This window comes from Macaca thibetana, chromosome 15 (genome assembly GCF_024542745.1).
Source record: "Macaca thibetana thibetana isolate TM-01 chromosome 15, ASM2454274v1, whole genome shotgun sequence".
NCBI classification, from domain to species: domain Eukaryota; kingdom Metazoa; phylum Chordata; class Mammalia; order Primates; family Cercopithecidae; genus Macaca; species Macaca thibetana.
The window spans coordinates 5229124-5248913 of NC_065592.1; the positions used below are offsets into that span (position 1 = coordinate 5229124).

A 19790-nucleotide genomic window follows, 5' to 3' on the forward strand; every position below is an offset into this window, starting at 1 on the left:
CTAGCTGGGCGTGGCTCAGTGTGCCCTGATCTAGGGGCCCAGGGCAGGAGGTGGGGTGAGCCTGTGCTCTCACATTGCCTCGCCCCTCAATGAGTGCTTAGTGGGCAGGCTACACCTCACTCTCTGGGAGAAGGGGATCAGTGGGAAGGTAAGACCCACAGTGGTCAGAGAGCCAGGCAGCTCACCAGCACCGAGCTACGAGTCGAGTCGCCAGGGACCTGGGATGCCAGGCAGGAGGACAGATCCCTCATGGAGTTTATGGTCCAGCCAGGAGAGGGACTGGAGACATGCAGAGGCGTGGGCGGGACTTCCCTGGAGGAGGGGAGAGGTGTCGCTATTGACCAGGGGCCTCCTTGCTTCTTTGCCTGGACAGCCAAGGAGGCTGAGGCTTGGGCTGGGGTGGGTGGCCTCCGGATGGACAGGGGCCAGCACAGGAGCCCAGCCTGGCTCACGGAGCCATGGGGAAGGGGAGCCCAGACCTCTGACTCTGCTGCCCACCCACCTGTCCCCAGTGCCATCTCCTCCATCCTGGGCACCTGGCTGGACCAGTACTCGGAGGATTTCTGTCAACCCCCGGACTTTCCCTGCCTCAAGCAGCTGGTGGCCTATGTGCAGCTCAACATGCCAGGCTCAGACCTGGAGCGCCGTGCCCACCTTCTCCTGGCCCAGCTGGAGCACTCGGAACCCACTGAGGCAGAGCCTGAGGGTGAGGAGGACTGGGGTGGGTGCCAGAGGTTGAATGAGGAGGCGGCTCCAGGGTCTGGTGCTGGGTCAGGGGCACACATGTCCTCAGACCACACAGGCAGGGACCACAGGTGGGAGGGCAGCCTGGTGCAGGTTTTGTGGGTTCGAGGGGAGCGGCTTCTCTGGAAGCCAGGGCTGTTCTGTCTTTGAAAAGGCACAGGAAGGGCTGGAATGTTTTTGAACTTTTCTTTTACAGCTCTGTCACCAGTGCCAGCTCTAAAACCAACTCCAGAGCTAGAGCTAGCTCTAACACCAGCTCGAGCACCCAGCCCAGTGCCAGCCCCAGCGCCAGCTCCAACACCAGCTCCAGGCTCAGAGCTAGAGGTCGCTCCAGCACCAGCTCCGAAGCTCCAGCAGGCTCCAGAGCCAGCTGTGGAACTAGAACCGGCTCCAGCGCCAGCTCTGGAACTAGAGCCAGCTCCAGTACCACCTCCAGAACAGGATCCAGCTCCTTCCCAGACTCTAGAGCTGGAGCCAGCTCTAGTGCCAGTTCCAGCATTAGAGCCTTCCTGGCCTTCACCTGTGGTTGCAGAGAACGGGCTGAGTGAGAAGCCTCACCTCTTGGTGTTCCCTCCCGACTTGGTGGCAGAGCAGTTTACACTGATGGATGCGGTGAGCGGCTCAGATTGGCAGGGCAGGGGTGGGCCTGCCTTCTGGCATCTGCTGCCCCCTACCTAGCATTCCCTGGTCCAGAGCTGATGTTCTGGTCAAATCCCAGCTCTACTGTTACACACCAAGTAACCAGGGCCAGTTTCTGAACCCCAAGTCCTCAGTTTCCCTCCGGACGGTAGAGATGGGGTCACCTCTGTCCTCCAGAGTGACTGTTGAGATTCCAGATGGAGCAGACGGGAAGCTCAGCAGGCCTGGCCTGTGGGAGTGGAGGGTGCTCACCAGGGTGCTCCATGGGTCACCCCCATCTGTTTAGGAGGCTCACCAGCTTCAGCACTCATTAGGTATTCGGTGTGTCCTGGAGCCCATGGCAGACACTGGACAAAGCCCCTAGTTATAGCGCCCACAGCCGATGTGCGTCTGGATGGGGAGCAGACTGAGGCGTGCCATGTGGGATGATAGGGGGTGGGGCACTGGGGCGTGGGCCGGTAGTGCCGTTTTGGTCCATGCAGGTGCGAGCCGCCTGTCGGCGCTGGGGCTTGGTGAGGATGTGCGAGGCAGTGCTCCTGTTGTTCCCACCAGCATTCTGTCCTGGGTCACTTGTGTGCTAGGCACCCTGCATGGACATGGGATAAGATCCGGAGACCCCCACAAGGGGGTCAAGCTACATCCTCAGCTTCCCCAGCGCCAGCCCAGACTGCTGGGGCACAGCCAGGTGACGCTTACCCTCCTCCGCAGGAGCTGTTCAAGAAGGTGGTGCCCTACCACTGCCTGGGCTCCATCTGGTCCCAGCGGGACAAGAAGGGCAAGGAGCACCTGGCACCCACCATCCGCGCCACTGTCACCCAGTTCAACAGCGTGGCCAACTGCGTCATCACCACCTGCCTCGGGGACCGAAGCACGAAAGCCCCAGACAGGGCCAGGGTGGTGGAGCACTGGATCGAGGTGGCCAGGGTACGCCACAGGAGGGGCCTGGGCCCCCTCTTTGCCTTCATCTGTTCTCAGGTTGTGGTCTGCAGTCCAAGCCCCTGTACAGGCCCCAGGCCCCTCTTCCCAGGGGCACGCTTCCCTCGACTCTCCCAGCCCACTGCCTGGATGCTCACGTCCTCCTTACGCCGTTTCCTTAGGTTGAGCTAAAATCCTGTCACCCCTGGGTCGCAGGTGTGCCCTCTGGGGACTCCCTGAGTGTCTGTCTCATTAGGAGGGGAGGGGAGGGGAGGCCAAGGGGGACTGAGGCCAGGCAAACTGGGAGCCCCAGCCCCACCTCACGCCTCCTGCTCTTCCCGGCCAGGAGTGCCGGATCCTCAAGAACTTCTCGTCGCTGTATGCCATCCTCTCCGCCCTGCAGAGCAACTCCATCCACCGGCTGAAGAAGACGTGGGAAGACGTTTCCAGGTGGGCATGCCTCTATAGGAGCTCCTGCTGCACTGGGGACCTCCCACAGGGCTGGCATTGCCCGCTTAGTGAGCCAGTGGGAGGCCACAAACCCTGAGCACAGGGATCCTCCACTGACCTGAGCTGGCAGCTCTGCCTCAGAGCTCGGCTTCCTAAGCTGTCAGATGGTGGGTTGAGCCACATCAGAGATTTTCAGGTGTTCATGTTGTAGCCACAGAACCCTTATGCTATTGATATCAAAACCTTTGTGCCAGGCGCAGTGGCTAACGCCTGTAATCCCAGCTACTCGGAAAGCTGAGGCCAGGAGAATCTCTTGAACCCAGGAGGTGGAGGTCGCAATGAGTCAAGATCGGACCACTGCTCTCCAGCCTGGGTGGCTGAAATTGTCTCCAAAAAAAGAAAAAAAACCCTTTGGAAATAGCTGCTCACTGGAAACGGGAACAGGGGTCCTGTTGCACCAACATGAAGGCCCCCTCCCTAGACCTGCAGAGCATTGGTGCTCTGCAAAACCCTGTGTGCTGTGTTCAGGCAGCCTGGGGTCTTTCAACTCTAAAGTAAAATGGATTTGCACTCACACCCCTCCCCGCCATTGCTAGCTTTCTCCTCCCTTCTTTGCCCTTCTGACAGGGACAGTTTCCGGATCTTTCAGAAGCTGTCGGAGATCTTCTCAGATGAGAACAACTACTCATTGAGCCGGGAGCTGCTCATCAAGGTGGAGTGGCGGCAGGCAGAGGCAGAGACGGGGGCAGGGGAAGGAGCAGGGGCGGGGGGTGGTGGCGTTCGCTTCTTGCTGGAAAAGTTCCTTTCCCGTGTGCACAAAGAGGGAAGAGGGATCTGTTTGGCCCCTGGGCGTTTGAGGGACAGGGCCTCGGTTAATCCCACACAGTAAGGGTGGCAGTGGAGGTTCCAGGAGTAGTAGATGGGCCAGGAGTAGTAGCAGGTCTCTGGCTTCCTCGCTGGTTGGGAAGGGGATGCAGCTCCTGCCCCCACACTGGCCCCGTCTGTCCCCGGGAGGCCAGGCTCCTACCTCTGTCTGTTTTGCACACCCAAGGAGAAGGCAGCCTGCCTACCCCAGGGACAGGAGCTGCAGGGGATGCCAAGGGCCAGGTGACCGTACCTGGCAGGTAGATTTGGAGGCCCTGTGTGGCTTCCCCACCCTGCCCTGAGAAGAGACACTGACCAGAGAACCCTGTAGCATTCTTCTCATGGTACCCCATTAGCCATGGCAGACACCCTAGATGACTGAGGAGAACTTTCAGGGACTAATGGATTCACGAGGCCTCAGAGGGAGTCAAGTGTCACTGCCTGGTGCCCCGGCGTGCCCGGTCAGCGAAATGACATCTAGGGCCCCCCTCCTGCGTGGACGAACGCAGAGTTCCCTACAGAGGAGTATCGCAGAGGGTTCTGGAACACCTGTCCCTCTCCCTCCGTGGCACAGCTCTGCTGGGGGCCCCAGCACGCACGAGAAGCCCAGAGGATGGCATCCCAATCAGTGGCTAAACAGGGGTAAAGGCAGATGGGGCAGAGCCTCTGGCTAGGACAGAAAAGCCTGTTCTGAGTCCCTGGGGGCCCTGGGCAAGTCGCTGCCCATCTCAGGGCCACAGTTTCCTCATCCGGAAAACGGAGGAATGCCAGCCCTGGGGTACTGACCTCACGGAAGGTTCAAGGGAGAAAAGGAGTGTTCAGCCAAAACAGGGCTGTAGTGGACAGTCTCTGAGGCCCTGCAAGGTAGGCAGAGATTTTTGAGACGGAGTCTTGCTCTGTCGCCCAGGCTGGAGTGCAGTGGCGGGATCTCGGCTCACTGCAAGCTCTGCCTCCCGGGTTTACGTCAGTCTCCTGCCTCAGCCTCCCGAGTAGCTGGGAATACAGGCACCCTCCACCTCGCCTGGCTAGTTTTTTGTATTTTTTTAGTAGAGACGGGGTTTCACCGTGTTAGCCAGGATAGTCTCGATCTCCTGACCTCGTGATCCGCCCTTCTCGGCCTCCCAAAGTGCTGGGATTACAGGCTTGAGCCACCGCGACCGGCCTACAGTTTTTTTTAAGAGGAGTCTCGCTATGTCACCCAGGCTGGAGTGCAATGACACGATCTCGGCTCACTGCAATCCCTGCCTCCTGGGTTCAAGGGATTCTCTTGCCTCAGCTTCCCAAGTAGCTGGGATTACAGGTGTGCACCACCATGCCCAGCTAATATTTGTATTTTTTAGTAGAGATGGGATTTCACTGTGTTGGCCAGGCTGGTCTTGAACTCCTGACCTCAAGTGATCCACCTGCCTTGGCCTTCCAAAATGCTGGATTACAGGCGTGAGCCACCTCACCATGCAGCAGGCGGAGTTCTCATCCGCACTTTCCAGAGGGGGAGGCAGGCTCAGGAAGGCCAGGCTGCCAGCCCAGGACCCCACCCTAATGAGTATTGATACCAGGGTCAGCCCTGGAACCCAAGCACACTGGCAGCGCCCCAGGTCAGGGTGCCTGAGGGCCAAGGGCTGAGGGGATAGGGCCTCGCTGACCCTGTCCTCTCTACCCTGGCAGGAGGGGACCTCCAAGTTTGCCACGCTGGAGATGAACCCCAAGAGAGCCCAGAAACGGCCAAAGGAGACGGTGAGTGCCCGAGGCTGCGGAGGGGAAGGGGGCTGGCCTGGGAGTAGGTAGGAGGGACCCTTTCGTCTGTAGCCATGGTGCCTGTGGGCCCCATTAGAGGTGGCCTCCTCTGGACCCTGGCAGAGCCATGCCTGGATCAGCTGATATCTGGGAGGACCAGCTGCAGCCACGAAAGGATAGGCCTGGCAGAGCCAGCTCAGGCGGGCGTGGGGCTGGGGAGGACCAGGGGCCACAAGACTCAGGAACCCGGCATTTCCCAGATGCCAGCCAGGGAGGTGGCTAGAGGTAGTCTGAGGTCCAGGGAGGCAGCAGGCTCCAGGAGGCTCCCAGAGGTCCCCAGGCTGTTCCAAGTGAGGCCAGTTGGGTCTGGGGGCTGAGAAAGCCTTCAGGGGAGGGGTCTTGCTCATCCTTCTACCCCATTGCCACAGGGCATCATCCAGGGCACTGTTCCCTACCTGGGCACGTTCCTCACCGACCTGGTGATGCTGGACACCGCCATGAAGGACTATCTGTATGTGAGTATGCTGGGCGAGGCTGGAGTGGGGCCCGGGTGGAGATACCTTCCCTGAGCCGTGGGGGCTGGGCCCAGCAATGAGTAAACAGCTCAATGCCCGGCTGGTGACACCCCAGGGCTGCCCGAACACAGAGCTGAAGCACGGTTTGGCTGAGTGAGACACAGCCCATCCCTCAGGCAGTGACCCGAAGCACAGGGGGAAGCCAGGCCCTCCAAGGTCAGATGGCACGTGGTAGCTGAGCACGGCCTTCTCACCTGAGGCCTTAGTCCATTGTTCTCGGAGAGGGCTGGACAAGAAGTCCCCAAGCCTCTGCGCGCATGTCACCCTGCCCTGGTGCCCAGCATGGACTCCAGTCCAGGGGTGTGTGTGCCCTGCCCCCTGGTGGGCGCTCTTGGTAGTACAGCATGAGGTGGGGAGGCTGTAATGGTCAAGGGGTCACTTTCTGATGGCCATTGGGTGTCCACCTTCCAGGGCAGACTCATCAACTTCGAGAAGAGGAGGAAGGTAAGCAGCTGCAGCCCTGACTGGGGGAGGGTGGAAAACAGACCCACCAGGGCAGGACACTCGACTCCCACCCTCTCCCTCTTAAATTCATGGGACATTTGGATACAGAGAGAAGGGGGTCCCCTCCCACTGGAGGGTGGGGGTAGGAGGTTCTAGTCCAGGACCACCTCCTGGGGAATGGCCGTTTGAGCCCAGCTTTGAGAACAGGAAGGCCTGAATGGGAGTAGAGGTGAGGAGGGGACCCCAAGAGCAAAGACCTGGAGACTGGCCCCTGTCCTGCCCGGGCCTTGTCACCGCCCTGTGCTTCCCTCCGCTCCCAGGAGTTCGAGGTGATCGCCCAGATCAAGCTGCTGCAGTCGGCCTGCAACAACTACAGCATCACGCCAGATGAGCAGTTTGGGGTCTGGTTCCGGGCCGTGGAACGGCTCAGTGAGACTGAGAGGTGAGGCCGGGGCGGCAAATGGGGACGGCTCCAGAGGGCCAGCAGCTATGACCTATGATCACCGTCAGCCCCTATTGCCTGCAGAAGGCTGGGGCACCCAGACTCCAGCTTCTGGGCAGGTGCTGGGGGAAGGCCGGAGCATGGTCCCCGGTCATCACACCACTACCCTCTGCTCATAGCTACAACCTGTCGTGCGAGCTGGAGCCCCCATCCGAGTCAGCCAGCAACACCCTCAGGACCAAGAAGAACACAGCCATTGTCAAGCGCTGGAGCGAGTAAGGGCCTGGTCAGGGGTGGCAGGGGCAGCTGCCTTGGGGCTCAGAAGCTTCAGGGCTGAGCCTGGGCTCGGGGAGTCAGGGCAGCAGGCGCTGGAATCCTGCCCCGCTGCTGACTGGCCCTGAGACCCGGATGAGTTCCCCTCACCTCTTAGTTTTCTCCTCTGTGAAATGGGGTGATATTAAATGCTCTCCCAGATGGCTGTGGTGAATGGAGTACTGGCAACTGTCCCAGCACTTAGCAAAGTCCTCGGGCCCAGAGTGCAGGGGCTATGGGGGTGGGGTGTGTCCTTGGGGAGTCCCCTTAACTAAGCCGACCCTTCACCCAGCCGCCAGGCCCCCAGCACTGAGCTCAGTACCAGCGGCAGCTCCCACTCCAAGTCCTGTGACCAGCTCAGGTGTGGCCCCTACCTCAGCAGCGGGGACATTGCTGACGCGCTCAGCGTGCACTCGGCCGGCTCCTCCAGCTCTGACGTGGAGGAGATCAACATCAGCTTCGTCCCGGAGTCCCCAGATGGCCAGGAAAAGAAGGTGACTGCCTGCCCCTCTCCCCAATATCCTTCCTCATCTCCCCACTCCAAATCCGTGCACGGGACCAGGAAGCCCTGGATCCTGAACACAGCTTCTAGAAGGTTCCCCATCTGGCTGTTGGCCTGGGGTGCCCCACAGGGCAGGGGGATCTGCTGATCTTGCCGTCTCCCTCAGTTCTGGGAATCAGCCTCACAGTCATCCCCGGAGACCTCCGGCATCAGCTCGGCCTCCAGCAGCACCTCGTCCTCCTCAGCCTCCACCACACCCGTGGCTGCCACACGCACCCACAAACGCTCCGTCTCAGGGCTCTGCAACTCCAGCTCCGCGCTGCCGCTCTACAACCAGCAGGTGGGCGACTGCTGCATCATCCGCGTCAGCCTGGACGTGGACAACGGCAACATGTACAAGAGCATCCTGGTAAGCTGGGCGGGCGGCCTGGGTCCCTCCCTCCACCGGTCGGCTGGGTGGGCGGCCGGGTGGGCAGCCTGGGTCCCTCCCTCCACCGCTGAGCCGGGCGGGCGGCCTGGGTCCCTCCCTCCACCGGTCGGCTGGGTGGGCAGCCGGGTGGGCAGCCTGGGTCCCTCCCTCCACTGGTGGCAGAAGCACCCGAACACAGCGCACCATCTCTACCCTCCTGGGATCCCCTTCTAGTTGGGGGGAAGGACAGATGTCAGCCAGGTACAGAAATGAAGAAGGTAGTGATCAGGGACAAGGCTGGCCTGAGTGCAGAGGGAGAGGGAAGGAGCAGCCGTGCAAAGCCCCCGGGAGGTGGAGGGGCAGTGCTGTGGGGGAGATGAGGTCAGGGAAGTATCTGGGGCCTGGCCACATAGGCCGCGAGCACTGTCAGGACCTCAACTTTCTCAGGGAGGAAAATGACTGGCTTCTCTGTCAGAACCGCAGGGGTGTTGGTTAGGAGGCCGCTGTGGCAACCAGGCTGGGAGCCCTGGAGGGGGCCAGCAGGGTCAGAGTCTGGATAGCACTTGCAGACAGCTGATGGGAGGTGCCCACAGAATGGGTTTGTCTGGAGGCTCTTTCTTCATCCTCCAGGTGTCCTGCAACAGATGAACCATTTGTAACTCCCACTCTCTGTACCCCACACTGGGCCAGGTGCCCCATTATTCACACACCCTCCCGAGCCTCTCGCTGCCGGGAGCTAGCATGGTTAGCAGTCACCGGTGGCCCTGTGTCCGAGTTCCGCCTGTGCTCTGGGCCTCGGTCAAGGGAGCAGGGGCCTGGCCTGTGCTGACTGCACTGAGCATCCTGGCCAGCCCCTCCTTTCTTACCTCCATGGCTTCGACTAGGGACTGTTCCCCAGGCTCAATGATGCTGTTATCCTGGAGGGGCAAGGGCTTCCCAGGAAAGCACGGGAGGAGGGAACAGGCTCTTATAGGAGAAGCAGGGTAGGAACTGCTGGGAAAGACCCATTCTCATTCCACGGAGACCTCACTTGGGGAGCAGGAGAGGGTGACAAGGCCCTCTCTGGACCAAGCACCTGGCCAGAGGCTGTGAGTGCCTGTGCCCGTTGCTGAGGGGACTCCAGAGGGTCCTTAGCCACTGCACTCTGGGGGAGCTGCTCCAGGGTCTTTTCCCTGATGGTCCATGCCCCGCCACGATGCAGGTGACCAGCCAAGATAAGGCTCCGGCCGTAATCCGCAAGGCCATGGACAAACACAACCTGGAGGAGGATGAGCCGGAGGACTATGAGCTGCTGCAGATTCTCTCCGATGACCGGAGTAAGTCAGAGGACCAGAGGGCGATGGCGGAGGGGGCAGGTCCACACCACTCCCCAGCCCCAGGTCGGAAGTCTTTGGCCCCAGAAAATTCACCAGCAGAGTGTGGGTGGACACTGGACAGGGCAGCCCTGGCTGCCCCCATTGTCTGCTTGCTGCCCCCAGTGACCACTGGACCTCCCCAGTGTGTGCCCTTCCCTAGGCGTGAATAGGCAGTTCAAAACTCACATCAGTGAGGAGCAAAGAGAAAAGGCATTTTCACTGGGACAGGTTTGCCAGGTGGCCCACTGGAAGGGACCCTTTCTGGCTAAGACAGGAAAACATGTGCTCTAGAAAGAATGGTGACCACTGTAGACCAAAGTGTCAAGTGTTAAAATCCATGGGTGTGAGACTCTAAAAGCAGGACAGGCTACTAGGAGGCCAACTCAGTGTTCTAGAAACTGGGAAAGTGTCAAGAACCAGCGCAGGCTCAGAGTGGGGTGTCCTGGGCCTGGAGACGCTGGGCAAGTTCCTTAAGCCCTCTGTGCTTCTCTTCTTTTCCCCAAATGGAAATGAAAGTAACCAGTGGGTTGATCATATATATAAAAATCTATATGTATATACACACATATATAGATATGTGCATGTATATATAAAGCATCTATGTGCACCATAAAAGTTAACTACAAATATTATCAACTGTTTTCTTTCCAGTGAGCTGAACACCACCCCCCACCATTAGCCCAGACAGTTAGCAATGACTCCTATGATCCCTAGAAGTTATAGTCTAAATCCTCTGGCAGCTTCTTGTACCATTTTGGTTAGGTGGGCAAGGTAGGTGGGACCCCCAATCTTACAGAAAAGGAAGACCGAGGCCTAGAGAGGTTAAAGATGATGACCAAAAGCCACACCATGTCGGCAGGAGCACGAATCGAGCCCAGTTCTGGTTTACAGCAGGCTGTGGGCCGGAGGAGAGGGTGGGAAATGGAGCCAAGAGGAAGCGCTTGCTGGGTGCCAGGGTTCCAGAAGGAGTAGAGGCCTCCCTGGAATGGGCGCCAGAGCCCTGGGGCAAGCCTGTCCTTTCCTAGTCCTTGGAGCCCTTGTCCTGAGTGGAGCAGGATTCCAGAAGGTGATCTGGATTCTAGAATGCCTGTTCCAGCTGGGCAGCCAGCACTGCAGTATGGTCAGGACAGGGTGACCCTCTGCCAGCTCAGGCCAAGCCGGAATGTTCTGGAGTCAGTCCCTGTTTAAACAAGAGTCACCAGGTTTTGTGAGGACCTCAGCAGAGAGTATCCTTAGGCAGAGTCATTGAGAGGGGTCCTTGGAGTCCCAGAGCTGTATTGGAGGGGGATCTCAGGTCTGTGGATCAAGACGCTCCCTATAGGGGCTCTCAAGTGGTAGGGGTATCCTGCAGGGCTCCCAGGAGCACCACTGATCACCCCTCTGCCCCTCCCCCACCAGAGCTAAAGATCCCTGAAAACGCCAATGTCTTCTATGCCATGAACTCTACCGCCAACTATGACTTTGTCCTGAAGAAGCGGGCCTTCACCAAGGGAGTGAAGGTCAAGCATGGAGCCAGCTCAACCCTCCCTCGCATGAAGCAGAAAGGACTCAAGATTGCCAAGGGCATCTTCTGAGGGCATCTCCCCAGGGTCTGGCTGGCTGGTAGCCGAGCACTTATGGACCAGAGTGGCCCAGGCCAGCTGGGCACCTTCTTCCCACCTGCCAGCCCAGGGTACCCCAGACTCCAGTTTCATCCTGAACCTCTCCTGCTGCTGGGATTGACGCCTGCCATTGGTCAGGCTGACCTGGCCTCCCGTGGACCACTTGCTGCCTTAGGTGCCTTCTGCTCTCTGGAACCAGAGGACTAGCTGACTTTTGCCAAGGAGCAGTGCCAACGGGCATGGTGCCCTGCCTGCCCCCGGGCACCACCTCTGTACACTTCCCTGACACCTTCCCAGGTGTGGGTCACTGCCACCTGTGCCATGGGCACCCTAGAGCACCCACTCACCCACCATGTCTGACCACTGCAGTTCTCTCCTCATGCCCACGGGCACTGGCCTGTGACCTTCGCAGGGGTCCCGGCCCCTCCCACCACTCTAGCCTTTCTCAGGCTGCACCAAAGATTCCATCATCAGGGCCAACTGAGAGTGAGGGAGTCTCACCCACCACTTACCCCAGCCCTCCCCCGGGAGCAGAGAGAGAAACCCTCTTCATGGACCAGACTCTGCACCCGGTAAATGAGGACAGTCCCAGCTGAGTCCCATCGATGTTGAATCTCATGCCACTGCAAGTGCCATTCACCACTGCGTCCTGGGCTTTACGAGACCATGCAAGACGGGGGTTAGTGAGGAAGGAGGATTTGGGGTGGGGGTGGGGCGATTGACTATTTGTATAAAAAGCAAAAAGGAAAAAAAAAATGTTTACTGATTGGGGAGGGGCAATATTTATTTGTTGTAAATAGCAAATGCTAGACTTGAATATTATATTAAAATCCTGTTTCTACTATAGCCTGGTCATTGCAGTTTTGTTCTTTCATTGCCTGTCTTAATTAAAATGAGATAGAGACTCTCACATTCCATGTTAAAATAAGGACTCTTGCAGGATTATCCAGTGATTTTATGCACAGGAAAAGCCAGCCACCTTTCTCAGCACACTGAAGGAAACACAAAGTTTACCTTTCATACAGCAGATGTTCATTTCGGCATCATTCAATTGGGAATGTGCTGAGACAGCCCTCAGAACTCCTGGGGCTAGAGGTTGGAGATACTTTCACAAGGCATAGCAAGAATTTCTGAAATTTAGCTGTCTTTAAAAGTAACATTTCTGGCCAGGCACGGTGGCTCATGCCTGTAATCCCAGCACTTTGGGAGGCCAAGACAGGTGGATCACGAGGTCAGGCGTTTGAGAACAGCCTGGCCAATGTAGTGAAACCCCATCTCTACTAAAAATTAAAAAAATTAGCCAGGTCTGGTGGCAGGCACCTGTAATCCCAGCTACACAGCAGACTGAGGCAGGAGAATCGCTTGAACCTGGGAGGCGGAGGTTGCAGTGAGCTGAGATCACGCCACTGCACTCCAGCCCGAGCAACAGTATGAGACTCCATCTCAAAAAATAATAAAGTAATATTTGCAGCAAAAAATGGCAGAGCAGGAGACCCCACGGTTCAGTCTCTCCACAGAAACGATTAAAAAGAAAACTATCAGAATAAACTGTTTGGGGACTCGAACCTGATTGGACATAGTCACCGGGGGAACACTTGGTGAAGGGAGATGCTGCTGAACTCTAACAGTTAAGGGAATCTCCATCAAGTCAGAGGCTGACCAAGAGACAACAAAACAGAAACTTCGTGACTGTACACAACAAGGAATACAAATATAAGCCTGGCAAAAATACAAATATAAGCCTGACAACTATAAGCCTGGAGAAGTTACTATGGACACAGAACACTGTATCCTTCAATAAATAAAAAAGCAATTCCTGCGGAGGGAGACAATCTGATGTCCAGAGTCACTGCATTATAATACTCAATGTTCAGTTCTCAAAAAATTACAAAGAAACGAAAATGTGGCTCATTCACAGGGGAAAAGAGGATTTGACAAAAACTATCCTTGAAGAAGCTCAGACATTAAAATTACTAGGCAGAGACATTAAATCACCTGTCCTAAATACGCTTGATGAGCCAAAGGAAACCATGGAAAATAATGTATGAGCAAATGGGTGATTTGCAATAAAGGGATAGAAATTATAAAAAACCAACTAGAAGTTCTGCAGCTGAAAAGCATAATTGAGAAGAAAAATGTACTAGAGAGGTTCAGCAACAGATTTGAGCAGGCAGAAGAAAGAATCAGTGTACTGGACAATAAGGCAATAGAAATTACTCTGTCTAGGGAACAGAAAGAAAAAGGTATGAAGAAAAATGAACAGAACTAGAGGTTCCTGTGGAACACCATTAAATGTACCAACATGCATTTAATCAGAGTTCAGAAAAGGCAGAGATTATTTGAATAATGGTCCAGAACTTCCCAAATTTGTTGAAAGACATAAATCTCCATATCCAAGAAACTCATGGAACTTCAAACAGGATAAACTCAAAGAGATCCATACCCAAATTTATTAGTCAAATTGTCAAAAGACAGAAAATCTTGAAAGCAGTAAGAAGCGATTCATCACACACAAGAGATCCTCAAGATTAACAGCTGACTTATCATCAGAAACCAAGGAGTCTAGAAGGTAATAGGATGACATATTTAAAGTGCTGAAAGAAGGGTGAGTGTGGTGGCTCACACCTGTAATTCTAGCACTTTGGGAGGCCAAGGTTGGCAGATCATCTGAAGTCAGGAGTTCGAGACCAACCTGGCCAACACGGTGAAACCTTGTTTCTACTAAAAATATAAAAATTAGCCAGGCATGGTGGCACATGCCTATAGGCCTGACTATTTGGAGGTTGAGCCAGGAGAATCGCTTGAACCCAGCAAACAGAGGTTGCAGTGAGCCAAGATCACGCCACTGCACTCCAGCCTGGGCGACAGAGCAAGACTCCATCTCAAAAAATATTCTCAAAATAAATAAAGTGCTGAAAGAAGAAGCAAAACATCCTTTAAGGATGAAGGAGAAATTAAGACATTCTCAGATAAAAGTTAAGGGAGTTTTATTAGTAGACCTATCCTACAATAAATGGTAAAGGGAGTCCTTCCAGTTAAAATTAACACTAGACAGTAATTTGAAGCCATATGAAAAACTAAAGAACACTGGTAGAGATAACTAACAGGTAGTTAGCAAAGCCAGTGTTATTGCACTTTGGGTTTGTGTAACATCCTTTTTTCTTATGATTTGAAGGTAAAATTCATAAAGCTATAAATCCACATTAATGAAAACAATGTGTAAAGATATAATCTGTGACTGACAGTATAAAGAGGGAAGATGTATAATAGCAGTGTATATTACTTAAATTCAGTTGATATTATTGAAACTAGATTGTTATATGTTTAAGATGTTACTTGTAATCCCAAAGGTAACCAGTAAGAAAATAACTAAAAAGTATATAGGAAAGCAAAGAAAGGAATCAGTTGTACAAAAGTAAATCCATAAAAAGCAGTAGTGGAGGAATTGAGGAATGAAAGTCATAAGACATACAGAAAACAAACAGCTCAATGGCAGAAGTAAAGGTTTTCTCATTAATTACTATAAATATAAATAGGTTAAATTCTCCAATTAAAAAGCAGAGATTGGGCCAGATGCAGTGGCTTACACCTGTAATCCCAGCACTTTGGGAGGCTGAGATTGGAGATGGCTTGAGCCCCAGAGTTTGAGACCAGCATGGACAACATGGTGAGATTCTGTCTCTAAAAAAATTTAAAATTAGCCAGGCATGGTGGTGTGCATCTGTGGTCCCAGCTCTCAAGAGGCTGATGTGGGAAGATCACTTAAGCCCAGGAGGTCAAGCCTGTAGTGAGCTGTGATCCTGCCACTGCACTCCAGCCTGGACAGCAGAGCAAGAGCAAGACCTGTCTCAGGAAAAAAAAAGATTGGCAGAATGGATTTGTTAGAACTTGATCAATCTATATGCTGTATAGACATTTTTTTTTTTTTTTTTTTTTTTTTTTTTTTTTTTTTTTTTGAGATGGAGTTTCGCTCTTTCACCTAGGCTGGAGTGAAGTGGCATGATCTTAGCTCACTGCAACCTCTGCCCCCTGGGTTCAAGCAATTCTCCTGCCTCAGTCTCCCAAGTAGCTGGGGTTATAGGCGCCCACCATCACACCCAGCTAATTTTTGTATTTTTAGAAGAGATAGGGTTTTGCCATGTTGGCCAGGCTGGTCTTGAACTCCTGACCTCAGGTGATCCACCTGCCTTGGCCTCCCCAAAGTGCTAGGATTACAGGCGTGAGCCACTACGCCCAGCCTGTAGAGACAAATTTTATTTTAAGGTGGAATCTGACTCTGTTGCCTAGGCTGGAGTGTAGTGGTGCAGTCTCAGCTCACTGCAACCTCTGCCTCCTAGGTTCAAGCAATTCTCCTGCCTCAGCCTCCTGAGTAGCTGGGATTACATGTATCTACCACCACATCTGGGTGTTTTTTTTTTGTATTTTTGGTAGAGACAGGGTTTTACCATGTTGGCCAGGCTGGTTTTGAACTCCTGACCTCATGTGACCCACCCGCTTTGGCCTCCCAAAGTGCTAGGATTACAGGCGTGAGCCACTACGCCCAGCCTATAGAGACAAATTTTATTTTATTTTAAGGTGGAATCTGACTCTGTTGCCTAGGCTGGAAGGTAGTGGTGCAGTCTCAGCTCACTGCAACCTCTGCCTCCCAGGTTCAAGCAATTCTCCTGCCTCAGCCTCCTGAGTAGCTGGGATTACACGTATCTACCACCACACCTGGCTAATTTTTTTTTTTTTTTTTTTTTTTTTTTGTATTTTTGGTAGAGACAGGGTTTTACCATGTTGGCCAGGCAGGTTTCCAACTCCTGACCTCAAGTGACCCACCCGCTTTGGCCTCCCAAAGTGCTAGGATTACAGGCGTGAGCCACTGCACCCGGCTGAGACAAATTTTGAATACAAAGATACAAAAAGGTTGGAAGTAAAAGGTTGGAAAAAGTTATTCCATGAAAATAGTATATTTTAACAATGGCTATAGTCTTATCAGACAAAATAGATTTTAAGTCAAAACGGTAACAAGACAAGGCCAGTATACACTGACAAAAGCTTCAACGTATCAAGAAACAACAATTATATACATATACACACTTACAACACCCAAAATATATGAAGCAAAAATTGACATAATTGAATGAGAAATACACAATTGGAGATTTCACCTCATTTCCAATAATGGATAAGAACAACCAAACAGAAGATCTATAAGGAAAGAGGACTTGAGCAATACTATAAACCAATTAGACTGAGCAGACATATACACAACACTCAAACCAGCGGCAGCAGACTACACATTCTTCTCAAGTGTACATGGAACATTTTCCAGGATAGACCATATGTTAGGCCATAAAGGAAGTCTTAATTTTTTTTTTTTTTTAAGACGGAGTTTTGCTGTTGTTGCCCAGGCTGGAGTGCAGTGGTGCAGTCTCGGCTCACTGCAACCTCCGCCTCCCAGGTGCAAGTGCTTCTCCTGCCTCAGCCTCCCGAGTAGGTGGGATTATAGCACCTGCCACCACGCCTGGCTAATTTTTGTATTTTTAGTAGAGATGGGGTGTTACCATGTTAAGCAGATTGGTCTCGAACTCCTGACCTCAGGTGATCTCCCTGCCTCGGCTTCCCAAAGTGCCGGGATTACAGGCATGAGCCACTGTGCCCAGCAATAAATTTTTAAAAATTGCAATTATGCAAAGTATCATTCCAACTACAATAGGATAAAATTATAAATCCATAGAAGAAAAACTGGAACACTCATGAATATGTGGAAGTTAACACACTTTTCTTTTTCACGTCAGATGGTTAACGTGCCAACATAATAGGGTTTGAGGATGACACACCTCACACATGTGTGTGAACACCCCATCACGTTCATCAACTACAAAAGGATCTTAACACTCTTCCCCTCCCCGAATCCAGACAGTCTTGCTCCGTCGCCCAGGCTGGGGTGCAGTGGCGTGATCTCAGCTCACTGCAACCTCTGCCTCCCAGGTTCAAGCAATTCTCCTGTCTCAGCCTCCTGAGTAGCTAGGATTACAGGCGTGCACCACCACACCTGGTTAATTTTTGTATGTTTTTTTTTTTTTTTAGTAGAGATGGGGTTTCACCATGTTGGCCAGCCTGGTCTTGAACTCCTAGCCTCATGATCCACCTGCCTCGGCTTCCCAAAGTACTGGGATTACAGGCGTAAGCCACTGCACCCAGCCTTAACACACTCTTAAACAACCAGTGGGTCTAAAAAAGTCACAAGGGAGATTAGAAGATACCTTGAGACAATGAAAACAAAAACACAACATCCCAAAACTTACAGCATGCGGTGAATTGAAAGCAGTGCTTGGGGGAAATTTATAGCTGTAAATGACTACATTAAAAAAGCAGAAAGATCTCAAATCAACAACTTACCTGCACACATTAAGGAATTAGAAAAAGAGCGAACTAAACCCAAGCTAGTAGAATGAAGGAAATAAAGATTACAGTAGAGATAAACGAAATAGAAAATAGAAAAACAGAGAAAATCAGCAAAATCAAAAACTGGTACTTTCTAAATAACAAAATTGACAATACTTTAACTAGATCAACAAAGAGACAAGACTCAAATTACTAAAATTTGGAATGAAAGTGGGAACATTCCTACTAACTTTACAGAAATAAAAGGGATGAGAAGAGAATGCTTTCTAAGAGAATGCACCATTGCATGCCAGCAACATACAATGGAATATTATTCAGTCATAAAAATGCCAGGTGCAATGGCTCATGCCTGTAATCCCAACACTTTGCAAGGCCAAGGTGGGTGGATCACTTGAGGTCAGGAGTTCAAGACCAGTCTGACCAACATGGTAAAACCCCATCTCTACTAAAAATACAAAATTAGCCGGGTATGGTGGTGAGCCCCTGTAATCCCAGCTACTTGGGAGGCTGAGGCCAGAGAATTGCTTAAACTCAGGAGGCAGAGGTTGCAGTGAGCCAAGATTGTGCCACTGCACTCCAGCGTGGGCAACAAGAGGGAAACTCTGCTTCCAAAAAAAAAAAAAGGTATGGCGTGCTGACACATGCTACAATATGGATAAGCTTTGAAAACATTACAATCCCACTTATGAGAAACATCTCCAATAGGCAAATTCATGGAGACAGAAAGGATAGAGATTACCAGGGGTTAAAGGGAGGGGAAATGAGGAGTTAGCTAATGGATACAGAGCTTCTATTTGGGGTGATGAAAAAAATTTTAGAAATAGTGGTGATGGGCCGGGCGCGGTGGCTCACGCCTGTAATCCCAGCACTTTGGGAGGCCGAGGCGGGCGGATCACAAGGTCAGGAGATCGAGACCACGGTGAAACCCCGTCTCTACTAAAAATACAAAAAATTAGCCGGGCGCGGTGGCGGGCGCCTGTAGTCCCAGCTACTCAGGAGGCTGAGGCAGGAGAATGGCGTAAACCCAGGAGGCGGAGCTTGCAATGAGCCGAGATCGCGCCACTGCACTCCAGCCTGGGCGACAGAGCGAGACTCCGTCTCAAAAAACAAAAAAACAAACAACAAAAAAAGAAATAGTGGTGATGGTTGCCCAACAGTGAATCAAACTAATGCCACTCAATTCTACTCTTAAAAAAGTTAAATTAGCATAAGTTATGTTATATATGTTTCACCACAATTAAAAAAAATTGTATGTGCAAGGACCATTTCCTAGCCCAGGTTAGTGTTTGCCTTTCTACAGCTTTAGGGAAGAGGAGCATTTTCTGAGCGTCTTGCTGAGGTTTCTGTTGATCACCAATTAGGAACTTGTGGATTTCAAGATCTAACTCTGTAATTTAGTCAGCACTAAGACAAATTATAAACAGAGAAAATGTACAATATGGAAAGCGGGGGAAAAGCTGAAGGAAGAGTGTTAGCCAGTGTACGGGCAGGACTTTGCCCCCTCAGTCCCCTCTAGAGGCCTGTGGTCCACGCTTTTTCTTAGATGGGAATCCTTGCTCCTAACCATAGATTTCCATTGCCTGTGCGTTTTCTGTCTGGGGAAAGACTTGTGACGCTGTGTTAGGGCTACAGTCGGCCTCATTCCATAAGCATTCCTGCCCACAGTGCCCACGTCACAAGGCCATGGTGAGGTCAGGCTGGTCAAATGCTCAGTGCAGTGCCTGGGCTTGGACCCGGAAGAGATGTGGGTAGTCCTGTCTCTACCCTCTGCCCCAACATCTCTGCCAGAGCCACCGGGCACCCCCTGGGGCCCCCCACCCAGCACCTGCCACCCAGCACCCTTGGTATCCTCTGCTTCTGACCTTCCAGAGTGATGTGTTATTCTAGCGTCTACCTGTGAACCAGGACGCCAGCATTCCTACAACCCCTTGTGAGAGTGATGTCATCCGGAAACACCTTGGAAAGCCCTAGCCCGTCTGCCCTGCACACTGTGGCCACTCGTCCTGCTGGAGCCTCATGAATGCCCAGTGCCAGGATAAGGGTGTTGATTCCTGCCAGCAAGAGACCTCCATCATCTCCCCCGATGGCCAAGGTGAAGCCCGGGGTCTGGTGATGCTGAGGTCCAGTCTCAGGTGATCACCAGTTTACAGACTGAGTCGTGTTGTTACTGATCCATCCTAAAAGGGTAGCTGGGCCCTGAGGCTTTAGAGCTTATAGCCTCCTGGAGTGACTGTATTCTTTGTCCACAGCCTGAGATTTGGTTATGTCCTGGTGGGGGGTGGGGGTGTTAAACATGAGACACGGGAGTTGGGGTAGGGGGAGGAGGGAGGCCACTGAGACTGAGGATCCACAAGTACAGAAGGCCACAGCCTTACAATGAAGTGCTCAAACACTTACCCTGTGAGTCAACA

At 52.9% G+C, this 19790-nt stretch overlaps 1 protein-coding gene and 1 pseudogene across 8 annotated transcripts in view; one reads left to right on the top strand and one right to left on the bottom strand.

Annotated features, from left to right (window-relative positions):
* The window catches only part of RALGDS (ral guanine nucleotide dissociation stimulator), a 50688-nt gene extending 38856 nt beyond the window's left edge, over positions 1 to 11832 (top strand). For 7 of the 8 annotated variants that reach the window (XM_050759809.1, XM_050759810.1, XM_050759805.1 and 4 more), the window contains exons 5-18: positions 513 to 706; positions 941 to 1356; positions 2092 to 2307; positions 2645 to 2748; positions 3376 to 3460; positions 5278 to 5346; positions 5775 to 5861; positions 6333 to 6365; positions 6686 to 6807; positions 6987 to 7082; positions 7412 to 7613; positions 7788 to 8030; positions 9232 to 9346; positions 10784 to 11832. In XM_050759809.1, the coding sequence (XP_050615766.1) occupies positions 513 to 706; positions 941 to 1356; positions 2092 to 2307; positions 2645 to 2748; positions 3376 to 3460; positions 5278 to 5346; positions 5775 to 5861; positions 6333 to 6365; positions 6686 to 6807; positions 6987 to 7082; positions 7412 to 7613; positions 7788 to 8030; positions 9232 to 9346; positions 10784 to 10959 (2158 nt within the window). In that variant the 3' untranslated portion in view covers positions 10960 to 11832. The remainder of the gene's footprint in view (positions 1 to 512; positions 707 to 940; positions 1357 to 2091; positions 2308 to 2644; positions 2749 to 3375; positions 3461 to 5277; positions 5347 to 5774; positions 5862 to 6332; positions 6366 to 6685; positions 6808 to 6986; positions 7083 to 7411; positions 7614 to 7787; positions 8031 to 9231; positions 9347 to 10783) is intronic. The other variant, XM_050759806.1, reaches the window with a different exon arrangement.
* A 4931-nt stretch (positions 11833 to 16763) lies between these two features.
* Positions 16764 to 16861, bottom strand: LOC126938195 (uncharacterized; annotated as a pseudogene).
* Positions 16862 to 19790: the final 2929 nt, after the last annotated feature.